Source organism: Mesocricetus auratus, unplaced genomic scaffold (genome assembly GCF_017639785.1).
Source record: "Mesocricetus auratus isolate SY011 unplaced genomic scaffold, BCM_Maur_2.0 Super-Scaffold_100009, whole genome shotgun sequence".
NCBI classification, from domain to species: domain Eukaryota; kingdom Metazoa; phylum Chordata; class Mammalia; order Rodentia; family Cricetidae; genus Mesocricetus; species Mesocricetus auratus.
In genome coordinates, this window is record NW_024429193.1 from 32,607,439 (window position 1) to 32,625,314 (window position 17,876).

Here is a 17,876-nt window from a genome sequence, read left to right on the forward strand (position 1 = left end):
GTTTAAATTGGTAAATATCAATGTAGTAACTGAATCAAAGAAATACAATTTGTAGTTTAGAATATGTACCCAGTTAACTGAGTTCTATAAATCAAAACTACTGCCTGACTCGGATTAATGGATATGTTATCTTGGTGTTCATTTGATTCAGACTGCAAACATAGTTATATTTCTCATCTAACTAAGCTTCTATTCTCCTTCTGATACTGTCTTGTAGAAATATGTAGCCTCTGGAATTCAAAGTCAACTTTTCTCACCATCCCTGCTTTGCTTTGTTTGTACTATATCTGGCTTTAAATTTCATCTCAGTAGTAGACAAACCATTTAATGACTATTTCTGGAGTATTTTTCTGTTGAATTTGTTGTAACTCTAGATGTTCAACAGATAAAAAATAAGAAAATTAACTCTAAAATCCCATTTTGAATAATAAAGCATTTATAGTCTAATGGAAAATGTACCCAATTATACAAGAAAGCTATGATGGTATTTATTCTTCATTTAATTTTCATAATTAAATTCAAGATAAAAAGGATGATTTCCTTTCATGACATGTTAGTGATCACACAATGAAAGAACCTCAGTGCTTTCTCTGTTTTGAAATTTATTTGAATAATTCTTGTTACACTTCCAGATTTCTACAGGCTTCAATTTTACTGTTTGTAGTATCAATGATTTCAGGTAACAGTCTGTGTTCTTTGGTTTACTGGTGCTGTATTAAAATGATGAGATAATTAAAGTCCCATGATAAAATTACTGAACTCCAATATGAGTAGCTATTTATTCATGTCTCTTGGTTTTAGATGGAGATTAGATGTAAAGACAGACAGATAGATAGGTAGTTCTAATAGCAATATTGGTAATAGTGTGAGTTAGTGTAAATATTGAACAGAAAGAAAATGGTAAACTCTTGCTTTGATCTTGATGACGAATTGTGGCAACATCTTCAAAGACACCCAGAACTGGATAAAACTAGCCATTTTAGAACCAAGGGAATGGTGCCACTTTTTCCTCCAATGAGTGATGCTAAACTTTTGGCTCAAATTCATGTGGTTTTATTCTAATTTATCATAATGGATGAATCATTCTTAAATTTGATCATTATTTTTTAGCTAATACACATGGGAAAGAAGTACATGCTACCCTTCCCTGCAATTTCCAGGAAAAAGAGAATGAAAATAAACAGTGCTCTAAGATGCTCTGAATGACCGAAGGCCAAAATATATGGGTTAGATGGAGTTAGCTTTCAGGTGCTATTGCTCCCTTTCATACTGTTGGTAGTGAAGTTACTGGAGGGGTATTTTCTTGATCTGTAGAGTGACATCCTACCTTTAGATCGTGTTAAATACACTCAAACCAGCAGCACCGAGAAATTCCTCAGAAGCAGCATAGGAGCCGCAGACCAAATTTCCATTTGAAAATATCAATGGATAATCAATGCAAAACTCATTCCCATTATTTCTAGATTGTTATACACTCAGTAAAATCACTCCACAACCAGGCAAACAAGCATGTAGTCAAACAGTATGACATTGTGTGACCAGTCACTTTCATGGCATGTTGTTAACTTCTGAAAGTCTTTAGAAAGTAGTTCTGTGTTACATCCCTAGATAGAATGTTAATCCCTTCACTTAAACACAAGGTATTATGCGCTCACCATGATGCTATTGTGAATGAAGCCCTTTCTGTATCTTGCAGGTTTCAGATGTGGATACTCTTCAGTGCTGGTAACCTGAATACCCCAGACCTTCTTCCAAGCTGCATACAGCTGAATATGGACCGGGTAGACCCCTGAGTGATGTGGGGCCACTGCATAGCCCAGGTTGGTCGGTATTCCATGCTCCTAAAAGAAGTCAGAAGAACACCATCATGGAGTGGGGGCAACTGGGTCAATTAAAAAATCTTTATTTTTCTGTAGCATATATATTGGGATCCCCATTAAGTAAGAGGGAATTTAAATATAGGAAGATGGAGTTGTTGCTCTTCCTTTAGTTCATCAGCTTTATAGAGACCTGATGCTACTATAATGAAAGTAGCACATACTTTAGGCTTGTCCTGTGTGCATAAAATTAAGTCTGAAATTAAATGCATTGAGTTTGAGGGAATGATAGTGTTGTGAGTGACTGTTTTCTGAGCCAAGCAACACCTGGGGCAATCAGGGGCTCCCCTTGCAAAAGATCATCCCAGTTAGCCTTGCTGATGTTTTATATCTGAATACCAGCTTGGAAAAGGGTATGCAATTTTTCAATAAAGTGTCCAGTCCAGTTTCTATTACCTTTTCTATGCAACTCTGCATTCATTGCATATGACCTCCTCTGAAAGGGATAGGATATATATAGATCAGGGAAGACTGGAGCACCATGTATGAACTATGTGGTTATGGGAAGGTTCTCACCCCCTGTTGGATACTGTTTTTCACACGCTGCCTGTTGGGAAAGGAAAATCATCATTCCTGAAAGGAACCTCTCACATATTCTGCTGGAAGCCAAATACACTCATTGGCTCCCAGTTTAACTATGGCAGAATCATGTGCACACACACACACACACACACACACACACACACACACACACACACACACACACACGTGTATTTGGTGTTGATGCACACCAGGAATGTAAATGTTAACTATAAGGCAATGAGAGCTTTTATTTGTTTTTTTTTGTTTGTATGTTTGGATTTAATAGGATTTGAATCTGCTGAGTTTGGAGGCCTACAATGTATTATTCACTTTAAGAAAGATCTAGTGGCATGCCAAGATCAAATTTATATGTTAAGGAGTTATTTCTGTGGTAAAAGTTAGATGAAAATGAGTAACAAAACAGAGAGTACTAAAGAGTTAAGCTGCAGGATAGTTATGTATGTAAAGGGTAAAGGGAAGGGAAAGATCTCATATTTTGTCATAAACTTTAGAAACTTCATTTATTGTACAGAGTATACACTTTACTGCGAGTTTTTGGTATATTGTCAACACTAAATGACTATAGGTATACCTTTAAAGCAAGAATACAAAACATTCTCGATCGTTGTATTATATTTCTAGGTATGTGAAATAAATATGCAATTTTCTAATTTCTACCTCTTTGGCAACTTTCCCTTTAAGTGCTTAGCAGCTTCATGAAGTTAACTTGTTGGGCTGAATCTCATCAATTGAGCTTATAAATGAGGACATATACAGTCAGATATGAAAGTTGATTGAATCAATAAGCTGAGCACAAAATTGTTGACAATTGCTGTTTATATTGTCTGTTGTAGGCACACAGAACAGGAAAAGAATTCAGTCTTGGAAGAGAAGCAACCAGTAAGTGACCACATATCTTCAGAGCATCATCCGTATACTACACTAGTCCCAAAGATGGGCACTGAATAGTTCATGTCACTATTGTTTTTCTGTGATGGAATGAACCTTATTGTGTAGGCAAATTCAGTTCTTTTCCATCAAGACTGTTTTCTAACATCTATTATAATAAATGACTCTTATAGAAATACTGAATTATTAAATCAATGCTGTAAAATGAGCTACAGCCTATTTTCTAGGCATGAGGGAAAACTGGTTTCTTAGTGCTAGTATAGAAATATATTTCTCACAAAAGCCTCTCTTCCCCTCTCCCCTCCCTTCACCTCTTCTCCTCTCCTTAATCTTTATGGTACTAGAAATTGAATCCCATTCCTCACTAATGCTAAGTGAACAATCTGTTACTGAGCTAAATCTTGACCCTAAAATTTGTATTTTCAGTACAGGACCAAGTTGGAAAACACCACTGATAGAAGTACCTGGGAGCTGACCAAGGAGGCATCAGCTATGTAGCCTGGACCCACAGGGTCCTTTACTGAACCACTATTAGTCTTGGTTCTTTTTGGTCAGGTTGCTGCCTGGTAAATAATTAAGCTGTGATGAAGATGAGTGATCACCCAGGAAAACAAGGTGTCCAGCCCAGGCCACCATTGCATTGCCTATGAAACAGAGGTCGACTTCCTGTAAAAAAAAATCTAAGAGTAAGGGTATTAAAACCCCTTTGTTGTTGAATAGAATTGTTATGGCTCCTTTGCCTGGGAAAGTACTTCTGATTACAAGGAAGGGAAATTTTTCTCCTACTATGTTGTTATTCTTTCAACTGCTTTATGTAAGGGATTTCCAAGTCTCCTATAATTTAGTAAGTGTCAAAACAGCTGTGTGGGAATCCTAATATTCATTAACAACAATTTTATTGGTCTCACTGTCTACTATGGTGTGATGTTTTATTGCAAAATATGAGGTTGTAGATGTTAGATAAATGTGGTAGTGTCATAGAAACAAAGAGATAAAAAAACAAAGTCTTTAAAGAGAATTGAAGTAACAAACAACTGTATTCATCCTATGAAAGCATTTTACTTTTGATATAGAATAAAAGGAATTGTAGAACTTTCCATGAAAAATCTGGAGGGAAAAGCAATTGACTCAGTGAGTAGGTAGGAAGGGTCAGTAAAAAAGATTTTATTATACTTATTGATTTCTGGGGGCTCAATGTAATATTATCTGTAAGGTCATCCTATTTCGGGGGCAGCTAGAGCTCAATCAAAATAGTAAATCACTTCAGGTAATTGTGAGTTTATACTTTTTCAATCAAAATGATAACAGAAAGTGAAAAGTCATTCCCTTGTAACTCTTTTCCTGTTATCAAGGGGCTTACTGAACTAGAAAGTTTCATTCTTAACTGTCCACAGCTTCAAATCCAATTCACAGAGAGTTAGTCAACTAAAACATAAACTAAATGTCATATTTACACACTATCATAAAAATTACAGAGTTGGAAAAGCTTTTCAATGTAAATATAGGAAATACTCAATCTCTATAAGACACACATAATTGACAGTTGAGGAAACAAAATTCAAGAATGGCTTCTATTATTTATTAACAAATCATGCAGGAAGAAGAAAATTTAAAATAACAGGCACCACAAAAATGTAATATGCCAATAAGCAAATGCCACGACAGGCTTTAAAAAGTTACATCATTTGTTCATTTGTTTTAGAATGACATGTCTCAGTAACATTCACAGAACTTTGCCATGATCATATTTTTCCAGTTAAATTCCCATTTCTTCCAGGGGTTGTGGTGAGACAATGGGTTAATTGTTGACATATGTGACAAAATCATTTAAAAAACAAACAGCATATAATAAAATACATTTAGTGCCAGAGCTGACAAAACAAATGAAATGAAGGCATTTTTAAAAACAATCCCTAGTGGTCATGTAATCCTCGCAATAGAGAAGTGCCTAGTATATATTAGGTGTTTTTCAATTATACCTGATATGATCCTAATGGCAATCCTTTTACAAGGACTGGAGACTATCCAAAAAAATATGGAGCATGAGGCTAAGAGAAAGCATCAGGCTTCTTCATGTTAGCAAGTGTGAGAACTGGAATCACACCCAGGCTCTCTACATTCAGTATATACTTTGGCTTTTCCAATGTGGTCTTCTAGTTAGACCTAATGGAATCCTGTGTGTGTGTGTGTGTGTGTGTGTGTGTGTGTGTGTGTGTTTTGTTGTTGTTCTTGGAAAAGTTATATGAAGTAAAACTTGCCATTTAAAAAGTCTCCTTTGCTGCTAACACTTTTTAATGCAAATGAGCGTCAGCCAAGTAGGAGTGCACAGGACAGGACAGCTTCTGGAGGGCAGCAGAAACAAAGGCTAAATTCTGGTTGGAAACTAAGACCTTTAAAACAAGACAATCTGCTAGCAGTTTTGGTTAATATTTGCAGGGCAACAGGAAGCCCACTGCTTGTGACTCTGCTCTAGTGGTCATTCTAAGAAAAAAAAGGAGCCCTTGGGGGATCAGTTCTCTAGGACTCCTTGAGTCCTGAGAAGTACAGCTGGCAATCTGCCCTTTGCCCTTAAAGGAGTTTTTGATCACCCTCAAAGTATTGAGTAGAAGCTATCCTTTTTAAAAATAGTGTGATGTTTTTAACTTGGAAACCTGGTGGGAAGAGGTGGATTTGAATTTTTCAAATATGTATAACAGGTTTAACAGTATGAAGTAAGATTTTAGGAAAACATGAGAAAAATAAAAACCATACAATATTTACTTTTATTAATTTATATTTTACTTATATGATTGATATTGGTAAACTTCTATTTACTTACATGAGTAAACACTACATATGAATATTTTATATGTGCATAAATATGTGTGGGAGGAGAGATTACATATATACATGATGTGTATGCATATAATGGCTGGATCTTATATTGGGCAGCCAGCAGGTGGGATACAGCAAGTGAATAGGGGACTACTGACAGTTTAAATGGTAAACATTAGAGACACATCCCAACATCAGGACTTGGAATTAAATAAATCCATGCCTTCACAGCAACCAATCTTAGGCTTCATTACTTCAATATAGCCTCATGTCCTACATGAACTATTGCTAACTGTCCTTTCATTAAATCCTGGACAGTTATGATTGCTGTTTCTGTTTTATAGAATATGGTACGGTATAAGTAGCTATTGTAAAAGCTCTCTTAGATTCTGGAAGCACAAGCTGGTATGGTGAAGCTGTGTGATGTAAGTAATGTGATTAAGGAAGATAGACTGAAAAGCCCCTAGTTACACTGAAATGTATTGGTTCTGATGATTTTGCACCTTGGTTCTGGGATAATTTGAAGCCATCCTAATAAATGGACAAAGAGATCTTTAGATAACACAAAGAAGCATAGAGGCCCAAGTGAGCATAAGCAACCCTCTTGTGCTTCACTTTGTAAGAATCCATTAGTAAATACTTTTTTTTCTGTGACCTTGACATATCATAATGGACCATATGGAGAAAACAAGAGGAAAATGCGAGTGAGAAGATTCATCTCATGGTCATACATTATTCGTGGATCTCACAGGAGCTGAGAAAATTTTGAAAAATGAATTCAAGTTTTCAAACAATGAGGAAATGAATGGACACATGGCTTATCTCCATAATTCCAGCATTCTGTCTATATTCATGAAACAATATGGGAAATGATGGGAATTATTTCGAATCCAAAATGATTTGAACAGCGTTCTATGCACTGCAGTGAAAAGTAAATATTTTTTAAAAAAATAACTGTTAAAAATAAGTCACAGTTTCTTAAAAAAACAAAACATCAAAAATGTAATTAATGGATGGTAACTGCATAAATGAATACACTCTTGGTAAGAAGATTGTGTAGTCAACAGTATCTCGTTGACTTAAAGCATTGATTTGTTCTCTTACATATACAACTTTGGGGGAAGTGACACTGGTGTTAAGGAAAACAGATCCCATTATCTATTTCTTTTTTTAATGAGGGCTTGAGACTATATTGTCATCTTTGAAAATGAGCCTAGAATCATTGATTTTCCTTTGTGTTTTTCAGGGCTGAAATTGTCTTCTGTTTCCATAAGTGATAAAAGCGAAGTCTGTGTGACCCTGGAAATTGGCTGGGTCAGTCTTGACATTCTTTGGATTGAAGCCTGGTAAATGGTGACAAATCTCTGGAGGGCTCCCTGCTACAAATGGATTTTTCTTGGGGAAAAGAAACAGCACAGCAATAGCATTGCTTCTACAGTGTTGAACTTTCTGATCCTAAGTAGAGCTATTTTGGGCAATTGAGAGTCATCCTCTGATTCTCCTGCTCCCACTGATAGTGTACTCTGATGCTTAAAAGAATCTAAAAGAAAAACTAGACAAGTCTTCACTCTGAATATAGGGCACGTCATTGCAGCAAATTTTGTTTGGTACTCTCACTTTATTTGCTAATGAAATATTTTATATAGCATTGTTCAATATAATATTTCTCAATGTATACCCACTGTATGCAAAGATTGTACAAAGAGCCATTGTAGGCATTGGGGATATAACAGAGGAGAAACTATAAAAAATAGCTTCTATTAGTGAGGTATTGTGTTTGCATGATGAATCTGACAATATAAAAATTAAATATATAAATTATTTGTAAGAAGGTGAACACTAGGGTGGGAAATAAGACAGATGTATGGAAAGAAATGACGGCCCTGGGTCACTACATTACATTATGAAGCATGTGTCCCACAAAGAAGGAACTGTGGCTTAAGAGTTGACATGGTCTAGAAATAAGAGACGATGCTAAGTGGCAGGGCTTTTGCAAAGAGACTTTCAAGAAATACCACTCAGAGATGCTTTACTAGAGGGTAAGCATATAGTATCACTGGAGGGAGGGCTCCAGATCTTTCAGGCTCATAAATGAGTGTGTTTTTATTTATCTCAAACAAAAGGAGCAACTAGAGAGCTCTGAGCAAAGAAAAGGCATTGCTCAGCCTACCATTATAAAAGTCTTATGGCTTATAGCTGCTATGATAAGAAATGACTGAAGGAAGGTAAGGAGGGTTCAAAGAAGTACATAACCTCCAAAACAGCTCTGACAGGGAATGATGACAGCATGGTCTGTATGAGAGTATTGAAGCTCATGAGAAATAATTTCATCATGGATATATTTTTTCTTTATTTCTCTTTTGTGTATATATATATATATATATATACATATATATATGTGTGTGTGTATGTGTGTGTGTGTGTGTGTGTGTGTGTGTGTGTGTGAGAGAGAGAGAGAGAGAGAGAGAGAGAGAGAGAGAGAATGCCAGGAGGAGTCTGTTTTGATTGTTCTTTCATTTTATTCTGTGTCTTTCAGAAAACCCAGAGACCCAGAGATCATGGTTTTGACTCCAGTAACTTCCCTATGTCTGCCTTCTGAGGCTGGAATCTTGTATAAGCCACCATGCTCATGTAATACTTATGTGGGTTCTGGATCTAAAACCAAGTTCTCTTGTTTTGGAGGACAAGTGCTTTAAACCTTTGAGCCATTTCTCCAGTCTTATTCTGGATATTTTGTTAGAGCTTCAATACAGCACAGTAGCAGAAGGATGTCTGGAAGGAATGTGTGCTATCAAGTCAAAGGAGGCGGTTTAAAGTTTGGTGGTTTGGATACAGAATGACAGAGAGGAACACAGGAACACTGTGTGTAACAACAGACATCTTATAGCACATGACAGATAATGATAGCAATAAACAACTTACTATCCATAAGAGTGAGCTCAGCTGGAGTTTGGTAAGGTTTCAAGCTTTTTAAAAAATTATTATTATTATATTTTATGCAAGTAGATATATTACCTTTAGGTACATCTGTGGGCTGTAATCATATCTAGTACCTGAAAAGGCCAGGAGATGAACCTGGGTCCTTGGAAGAGCAGTCAGTTCTCTTAAATTTGGAGCTATCTTTCTATCCACAAGATAAAGATTTTATTTAAAGCCATGTGATTCATTGATATAAAACAAACAAACAAAACATGTATAAGCAGAGAAAAGGTGTATTAAGATAGATGCTCAGTAGGCTTTGAAATTAGGAGGTAATGAGAAGAAGCCAAACACATACACTGAAAAACACACATGAGGTATGAGCAACATGAGGGATCCATAATGGAATGGGAGCTGACCAAAGACTGAGAGCTCTTTCCGGGTGTTTGTGTTTATTTTTTGGGTATATTCATTTGGGTATATTCTTTGTTCAAGTTTTGTTTTGGGTTATATTTGGTAAAAGACAAATTCTACTTTTTTCATTTACTGAATTACTTTGAAAGGAGTTTTTGAAAACAGAAATGGAAATGATTTTTCTTTCCTGGGTATCATCCATGAAAATTCCCCATAAACCACTTTCAGGTCAAACCACCACACAGACTCCACGACTGTTCTAATCCCATTTCCCCTTGACTGTTCACAGTCACAGGTCTAGAGTTTTTCCTACCTTCCAAATTATTTCTCTATCTAAATATAGACTATTTATTCTGTTTTTAAAAATAATTATATGTTCCTATACCTTTCACTCAAGCTATAAAATAATTATTTGACTGTACAGGAAATGTAATTTGTTTAAATTGTCATTCTCATGATCTCTACCTTAGCTCTTCTTGTTATACCTTAAATTATTCTGATAAGCAACTTTTCTTGGTCAGGTTCTTGATTGGCATCCATTGTTAAACAAAAGTAATTCTTAGTCCTTACTTCGTATCATTAATATCATAACCATATTTGCCATCATCTACATTTTTCTTCTAACTTATCAGTTAATTAGCTGTTCACAATAAGACATAGACTAAGACAGTCTGACATCTCAATTACTACTACTTCTTTAACACATTACTTCATATCAGAACACATACTTGAGTGTTCTCATGACATTCCAGCCTTTAATTTATGTCTATGATCTTTTCAAACAATTTATAGTAATCAACCATATCTATACAAAGTATTTTACTAGTTAATTATGATCACTTGAATTCTAGTCATATAGATTATTAAAATTATGTTCTCTTAGCAATAGAGGAATTCACATGCTTCAAATTAAATTAGTAAAGGCTAGAAAGACAGCTCAGCAGGTAAGATCACTTTCTGCTCTACCAGGGGACCTGAGCTCAGTTCTCATACCCAGCACCACAGGGAATATGATGTCTTCTTCTAGCCTCTGTGGACACACACACACACACACACACACACACACACACAATTTATAAAGTCTAAAATCATGCCTACTATTTTGCTTCCATTTGCCTATAATCATAGTGAAATTGCTTTTGTATGATAGGTACATAGTGTGCTTATGGGAAATGAGAAGCAAGAACACCACTTGAAAAAGCAAAGCAATGGTATAATTACTAATTTGAGAAGTGGGAACTGAGAAACAGTGCTGGAGAAGAGAAAGCCATTGTCCTTGTCAGGGTTACCATTTCTGTGGTAAAATATTACTGCAAAATGCAACTTGCTCATCATAGGAGGACGTCAGGACATGAACTCAAACAAGGTAGGAACCTGATGGTAGAAGCTTACTGACTTGCTCCTCATGACTTGCTCACCCTGCTTTCTTATAACTACCAGCCCAGGGATGCCAACTTACAATGGGCTGGGTGCTTTCCACCAATTGCTGATTAAGAAAATGCCTTAAGGACTTATCTACAGCCAGGTCTTATGGAGACATTTTCTCAACTGAGGCTCACTCCTCTCTGACGATTCTAGTTTATGTCAAGGTGACAGAAAACTAGCTAGCACAACTATCTATAAAACAAAGATTTGCAGTGTGGTGTCAGGGCTCTATGTAGATCCACTCAAAACCTATGGTTAGTTATACAGTGACAATAATTAAGCATGAGTCCAAGGCACAGTCAGGTTGAGAGACCGAGGCATGGATTAAGTTTAGATGTGTATGATACCTAGATTGAGTCCTTACAGAGGCATGTAGGCTAAGTAGGGTTGCAAGGGGCTTCAAAGGATGTATCACGAAGAACATTTGGCAATGAGAGCTTGAAACAAGTTGAAATAACAGGACGGTAAGAGACCTAGAGAAGCAGTGGTGTGTAAAGGCTGATACTGCACGAGAGCAGAGCTGCTATACAGAACTATTCCTTCCCCTTCACAGAAAAGTATGCTTGCAGATTTGATTTAATAACAAGAGAGATGTTATGGATATTAAGCAATTTATGTTTGTCAATAGTATCCTTGACCTAAAAGAAATGACAACAAGTAAATATTCAAGTGTGTTAAAAGTAAGATGAAGCTGGGTGGTAGTGGCTCACACCTTTAATCCCAGTACTCAGGAGGCAGAGGCAGGCAGATCTCTGTAAGTTTGAGGCCAACCTGGTTTACAGAGTGAGTTCCAGGACAGCCAGAGCTGAAGAGAGATATCCTTTCTGGAACAAACAGAAACATGTTAACAAGAATGTAACCATATACACAGATATTTCATTTAAAATAATTTATTAATTCTTAAAATATATTTCAATCATATTTACCCCCAGCTTCTCCCTTTAACTGCTTTCAAATGTACCCCACTTCTTTCCACCCACAACTTTCTGTCCCTATTTTTAAAATTGAAGACCTCATCCAGTACAATTTTTTTATTTCTTTTGGTTTTATGAGACAGGGTTTCTCTGTATTGTTTTGGAGGCTGTCGGTCCAGCCTGGCCTCGAACTCACAGAGATCCGGCTGCCTCTGCTTCCCGAGTGCTGGGATTAAAGGCGTGTGCCACCACCGCCCGGCCCCAGTACAATTTTTAATATAGTAAAATTTTGTAAAGAGAAGGTGAGTGCAATGGTTACTAGGATTTTTCAGCTTAATACAAGCTTGGGTCACATGGGATGAGGAAACCTTGTGTGAGAAGCCAACCTACTGTGGGTGGTGGTACCTCTGGAAAGGTGGTCATTGGATATAAGTTAGGGAGTTGAAGCTTATCATGAGCTTGGGGAGCAAGTGATAACCAGTGTTCCCCCATGGTCTCTGCTTCATTTCATGCCTCCAGTTTCCTGACTTGAGTTCCCGTCCTGTGTGACATACTGTAAGTTGGAAGCTGAAACTAACCCATACTCTACATTGCTTTTGGTCATGGCTTTTATCTCAGCCATATAAACCTAACTAAAACAGAAATTAGTACCAGGTTGTAGGGTATTTTGTGATGTAGCTAAGCTGTTGATTTTTGGGAGGATTGTGGAAGTGTTTGGAAATTTGGGCTGTACAAGTCAATATCCAGAACTTAATGAGTTTGTGGGAACTTGGGAGACAATAATGGTGAGAGTGATGTGGATGATGGAAGCCTGCCTTGAGAAGCTTTGGAAGAAAGTTTGAGAGTCACTTCAAGTATCTAGAGAGGTGATTCATGCGCTCTGTTTGAGTGAAGAATCTACAATGTCTGGTCAGCGTGCCATCAGCTGTGAATAACAAGAGACCACTGAAGTGAAATATTTGTTTTCCTGGGACACTCATTGTACTGGTCAGCTGTGATTAAGAACAGGCCAGGACCATTGGTTAAAATCTTTTGGGAAGTATATTTTCAGTGTCAGCATAGAGAGGGCATGGTCAAAAGGAGAACAAAGCTGCATCCCAGGCTGGTAGGGAAATTAGGTAATTTCTAAGAGTTTCATGTTGGTCCTGGAGTTATTGGCAAGACATTTGCAGGATTGAAGGGATTCTGACAGGAAGCTGGGGCTTGTCATTGTGAGAAGCTAGGGGAGGCCACTGGTGAACATGCAGCCTCAGTTGCAGTGGAAGCATCAGGACTGAAGGGGTAATGGAGAAAAGGGGAGGCTTGGAACCATGTGGCAGGATTCATGAAGAGGGGCCAGGAGCGATCATGGCAAAGGCATCACCGAGTTCAGCGGCGATTCTAGTATACCAGGGATGCCAGGACTTTGGGACTCCCAGCGATGGCAGTAGTTGTGAAGTGGAGCCAGCCTGAGTTCTTGAGACAAGCTGTGTGTGCCGTGAATGGCAGAGTCTGTGAAGCAGAGCTGCTCAAGCCCTTCGAACTCCACAAGGCCATGCATGAATCCCAGACACTGCACACTGCTTACTTACAGTGTTGGAATCTGGCTGAGATTTGAACTGCCAGTGACTGTGCCCTGCTTCTTACCCCATTCAATAAGAAGTATGTAACTTGTTTTGATTTCACAGGAGTCCATGAATGAGACACTGAGCGTTTAAAGACCTGTCAGATTTCTAAAGAGAACATTTGCTTTTAAAGTGTTGGAAAATTTAAAGAGTGTAGGGCTTTAAGGCTCTGTCTTATGTTTGGATGTTGGCATGAGACTTTGGGGACAGCAAAGAAAGGAAAGATTAGGGTTTTATTGCGATGTATTTTTGTGTTAAGTTGGTAAGGGGTCCATTCTGCTGACTAGTCTTTTTGTTGACTTGATACCAGTATTAGTCACATAGGAGGAGTGAACCTTAATCAAGATAATGCCTCCTCAGATTGGTCTATATGTGTGACTGTGGGACACTTTCTTCATTACTGAGTGATACGGGAGGGCCCCTATCTTGGTAGGTAGTATGACTCCTGGGTAGGTGATCCTGGGTTGTTTAAGAAAGTAGGTTGTGAGGACCATGGGGAGCAAGCTAGCAAGTGGCTTTCCTTTGGGATCTCTGCTTAAATTCTAGATTCCAGGTTCCCCTAAGCATGGTGAGTTTTAATGATGAAATGTCATCAGGATGTATTAGAAATATAAACTTCTTCCTCCCCGAGTTGTCTGTGGTTGTGTTCTTTATTATAGCAATAGGAAGCAAACTGGATCAATAGTTTTACATAACACATATTACACAATATTCATAGTTTGTTCATTTGTAAGTTGCTCTCAATAAATTGATGTATGTAAATTTATTTTCTTATAAACTTTCCACAGCAGCCTATAGAAAGACATGAATATCTATCTACCTTTTAGCTTAGTGTTTTAGACAAAGCACTGATTTAGATTAGCAAGCTAAACTATGTGTGTGTTAAATGAAGGATTTTGAAGCTGTCTAAATTGTACTTCCTTTTCTGACTCTGAGAACCCTTTCAAAGTTTTTGGATACTTCTGCTATGATATAGCTTATTAGAGTTAATGTCATTGATTTAAATATCTCTCTGCAGTGGGACACGTCTGTACTGTTACTGTCAAGTCAAGCTGAGATTCCCATTAAGAAGCGTTCTCCCTTTTAATGTCAGCTTAACACATTTATGGAGAAATGCTTCAAAGTTCAGGATCTGCATGAGCTGTCTCTCTACCTCTCACTTCCTGTTGCCAACCTCCAAATGCAACGTTTCTGCATTTTGTGCTATTACACTCTGTGCCTTCTCTAAATTAAAGAATTCACATCTGTCATTGTTTCCAATTTTGTGGAACATTTGCTACCATGTGAAACAAGTTAAATTTCATCAGGAAAATGAGTTTATTTAAGTAATTTGTACCTACATATCAACAGAATTCAATGACTAGTCATATTCACTTGAGTAACTGCTTTACAGATTATTAAATGATTTTCCTCTAGCCATGCTCCCAAGTTTCAAAACAAAAATCACAGCTGACTACTTTGTTTCTGTTTTCTTGTTGACGTGCTAAGGTGGTGTCATATTAGGAAGCAACACGTCGGTACAGATCTCAACTGCAGACAAGTACACAGCAAGCACCACAATGGGAAGAGCACACAAGCTTTCACTCTCTCTGCTGCCAGGATGGTCAGAACCAGCTTCTCATCTGCGGGAAGAAATGACTTCGGGGAGCTTAGATGTGTACTCTATAAAGATGCAATGAGGAAAATGTTCAGAAACTATCAAGGAAGTCTAAATACACTCCCAAGCTGAAAGACTTTTTCAAACTGCAGAGAAAGCTACGGTGAGAGGGAGAGCAAGACAGGCAGGACAAGAGCCCGGAGACAGACAGGTGGATGCATTTGAGGAATATGATATCTAAGTAGTATAGGTTGGCACAGTATAATTATGATGAAAAATCAAACCCTAATTTTTAATTATTCCTGCAGTTTAATAATTAAGAATAAGTTTAATCATTGAAATAATGGCATTAAAATTTATCAGCGAGAGTTAATTATGCTGCTATTGATCACTCTTTGAATTGACTCACAGAACTTCTATCTAATATTTGATTTAGAAACATGTCTAAAATCTCACTATGAAATTTTCTTAAAAAGTGTTGGGTCATTTTTTCAGGGTTTGCTTAAATAAAAATAGTCTGTCAGAACATCTATTTTGATACAATCAGGGGAATGAAAGTTTAGGCCTGGCTCAAAACACTATGAGAAAGAATGGCATGGTAAAGCATTAAAGTGTTCTATTACCCAGGCAGTAGGCTCAGCTTCTGTACCAGAAAAATTGAAGCAGAGTAGGATAGAAAAGACAGAAGCTTCATCTTCCTAACACACACACAGCAAGTGTGATGGGCAAGTGCTGTGTCTACTACCTTACTGGAGCTCCTGCTACCTGAGGGAAAGGCTGATAAACTGGGTTCCAGATGGCCACAGTGTCTCTACAAGCAAACATTGTCTTGACTCTACCAGGGAAAATATAAAAATCAAACAGCACTCATTTGTTTTGAAACCTTGTTCGAGACAACTGGAACCCGAAACAAGAAAATAGAAATGAGGACTCCTTCCTCCATTTTGTTACTAAGTATCCTATTCTATAATCTTATGTTTGAGTGGCAACAAAAATAATGATCTATGTGCATTTCCATTCCTTTTCTCTTTTGGCAGGCCAACAGGGGACTGATCCAGACTCCATGAGTGCATTATCAGTGAGGAGGTCCTGGGTAGTAGATCAGTGTTCACAAATGAACTTTGGGAGCCCATTCCACATGGAAGGATGCTCTCTCAGCGCCTGGACACATGTGGAAGGGCCTAGGTCCTGCTCTGGATGAAATGACAGACTTTGGAGATCCCCCAAGGAGGGCCTCACCTTCCCCTGGGGAACGATGTGGGGATTGGGCAGGGGACTGGGGAGAGGCTGATGGAGGGACAAGGGAGGAAGGGTGGGATTGGGAACAGGGATTGGCATGTGAAGCATGGATGTTTCTAATTTAAATAAAAACATATATTGAGGAAAAAACAATGATCTTTCGATGTTTATAGAAAAACAGTTAGGATCCATTATATAGGAACACACTGCTGTCTGATACGAAATTATAGAGAAATTGTAGTTTGCATGGCAGGTCTCTAAGTGAAAGTGATTAATACAATTGAATTTTCAGTCCTGGTGCACAACATCAGGGGAAATTCTCCTCAATATCCTGCCCTGCACATGATACTTCTTTTAAAATCTCCTAATTCTCAGTTCCAGCCTTCTTTGAAATAAAATCCATTTCTTATTCCTTTCGTCAACAATCGATGTTCCACTTGGAGGTTTATCAGGGGAAGGGCTATGCGTTTCTATTCTGCATGTTCCATTTTTCTAAGGACACAGTAGGTCACAGTCACCACTGATGGACTGCTGGGTGGTAGGGCTCAGCAGGCATTCTTTGGAAACACGACTCCAAGTCTACCTATCTGTGGATCATGTGCATGCCTCAAGGATCACAAATTTTTGCCAGCAACATACTACCTCTGTCACAAATCCACCTTGTTTGTTAACTTTTTCAGATCATCCAAAATATAAAATCCATACTTGGTACACTGATGTTACAATACAAATTGTGGGCAAATTTCTCCAGTCAGTAATTTCTTAACCTATAAATTGTTGATAAATGGATATAGACTTCATTAAAGTCTTTTTTTGCTTGTTTGTTCTCTCTCTCTCTGTCTCTGTCTCTGTCTCTGTCTCTGTCTCTGTCTCTGTCTCTGTCTCTGTCTCTCTCTCTCTCTCTCTCTCTCTCTCTGTCTATATGGCCTGGTTGTCCCGGAACTCATTATGTAGACAAGGCTGGCCTTGAACTCACAGAGATATACTTGCTTCTGCATCCTCAGTACTGGGATTAAAAACATACACCACCATACTTGGTTAAGGCAGAAGCATCTTACTTGCTGCCCAATCAATATGCCTTCTCTCTTTGTGGACTCCTTTCCTGCTTTTTGCCTTATGAAACAAACCCATTTTCACACATCATATTAATTTTTTTCTTTCAAATAATCTTTGTCATTTTATAATTAGAGATTCATTCTGCAAATCCTTAGGCAGAAAAATTTTACCTTATTAGACATAGGAGCTACTACCTAAATACAAATTCTTGAATAATCTTCATTTTGCTTCTCTGGAATCAATTAAAATGTCAAGCAGAAACTAAATAAACACTAACTATCTATGGAGAAAAGGAATGAAGGAAAGAATAAGAGAAAAAGAGAGGGGTAAGACACTGTAGAAGAAACAAAGGACACAGAGAAAGAATAGAGTTACTTTTCACATTATAAATGTTTGAAATTTTGGATATAATTGAAAGGAATAATGTCAGTATTTCAGTATGTTAGGTGTATGTGGGTCAAATATTTTTGGTTTATTACTTGTTTATTTACTTAGATGGATTTTAATTTAGACAAGATCTTGCTATGTATACTAGATTGACCTGGAACTCTCAATCATCCTGCTCCAGCTTCAGCCACACACATGC

At 37.6% G+C, this 17,876-nt stretch overlaps 1 protein-coding gene across 3 annotated transcripts in view; it reads right to left on the reverse strand.

Annotated features, from left to right (window-relative positions):
- Positions 1-17,876, reverse strand: part of Ndst4 (N-deacetylase and N-sulfotransferase 4) — a 300,475-nt gene that overhangs the window by 117,046 nt on the left and 165,553 nt on the right. For 2 of the 3 annotated variants that reach the window (XM_040751906.1, XM_040751908.1), the window contains one exon: positions 1,656-1,841. The exons of the other annotated variant lie outside the window; for it this stretch is intronic. In XM_040751906.1, coding sequence (XP_040607840.1) covers positions 1,656-1,841 — 186 coding nt within the window. The remainder of the gene's footprint in view (positions 1-1,655; positions 1,842-17,876) is intronic. 3 annotated transcript variants of the gene reach the window in all.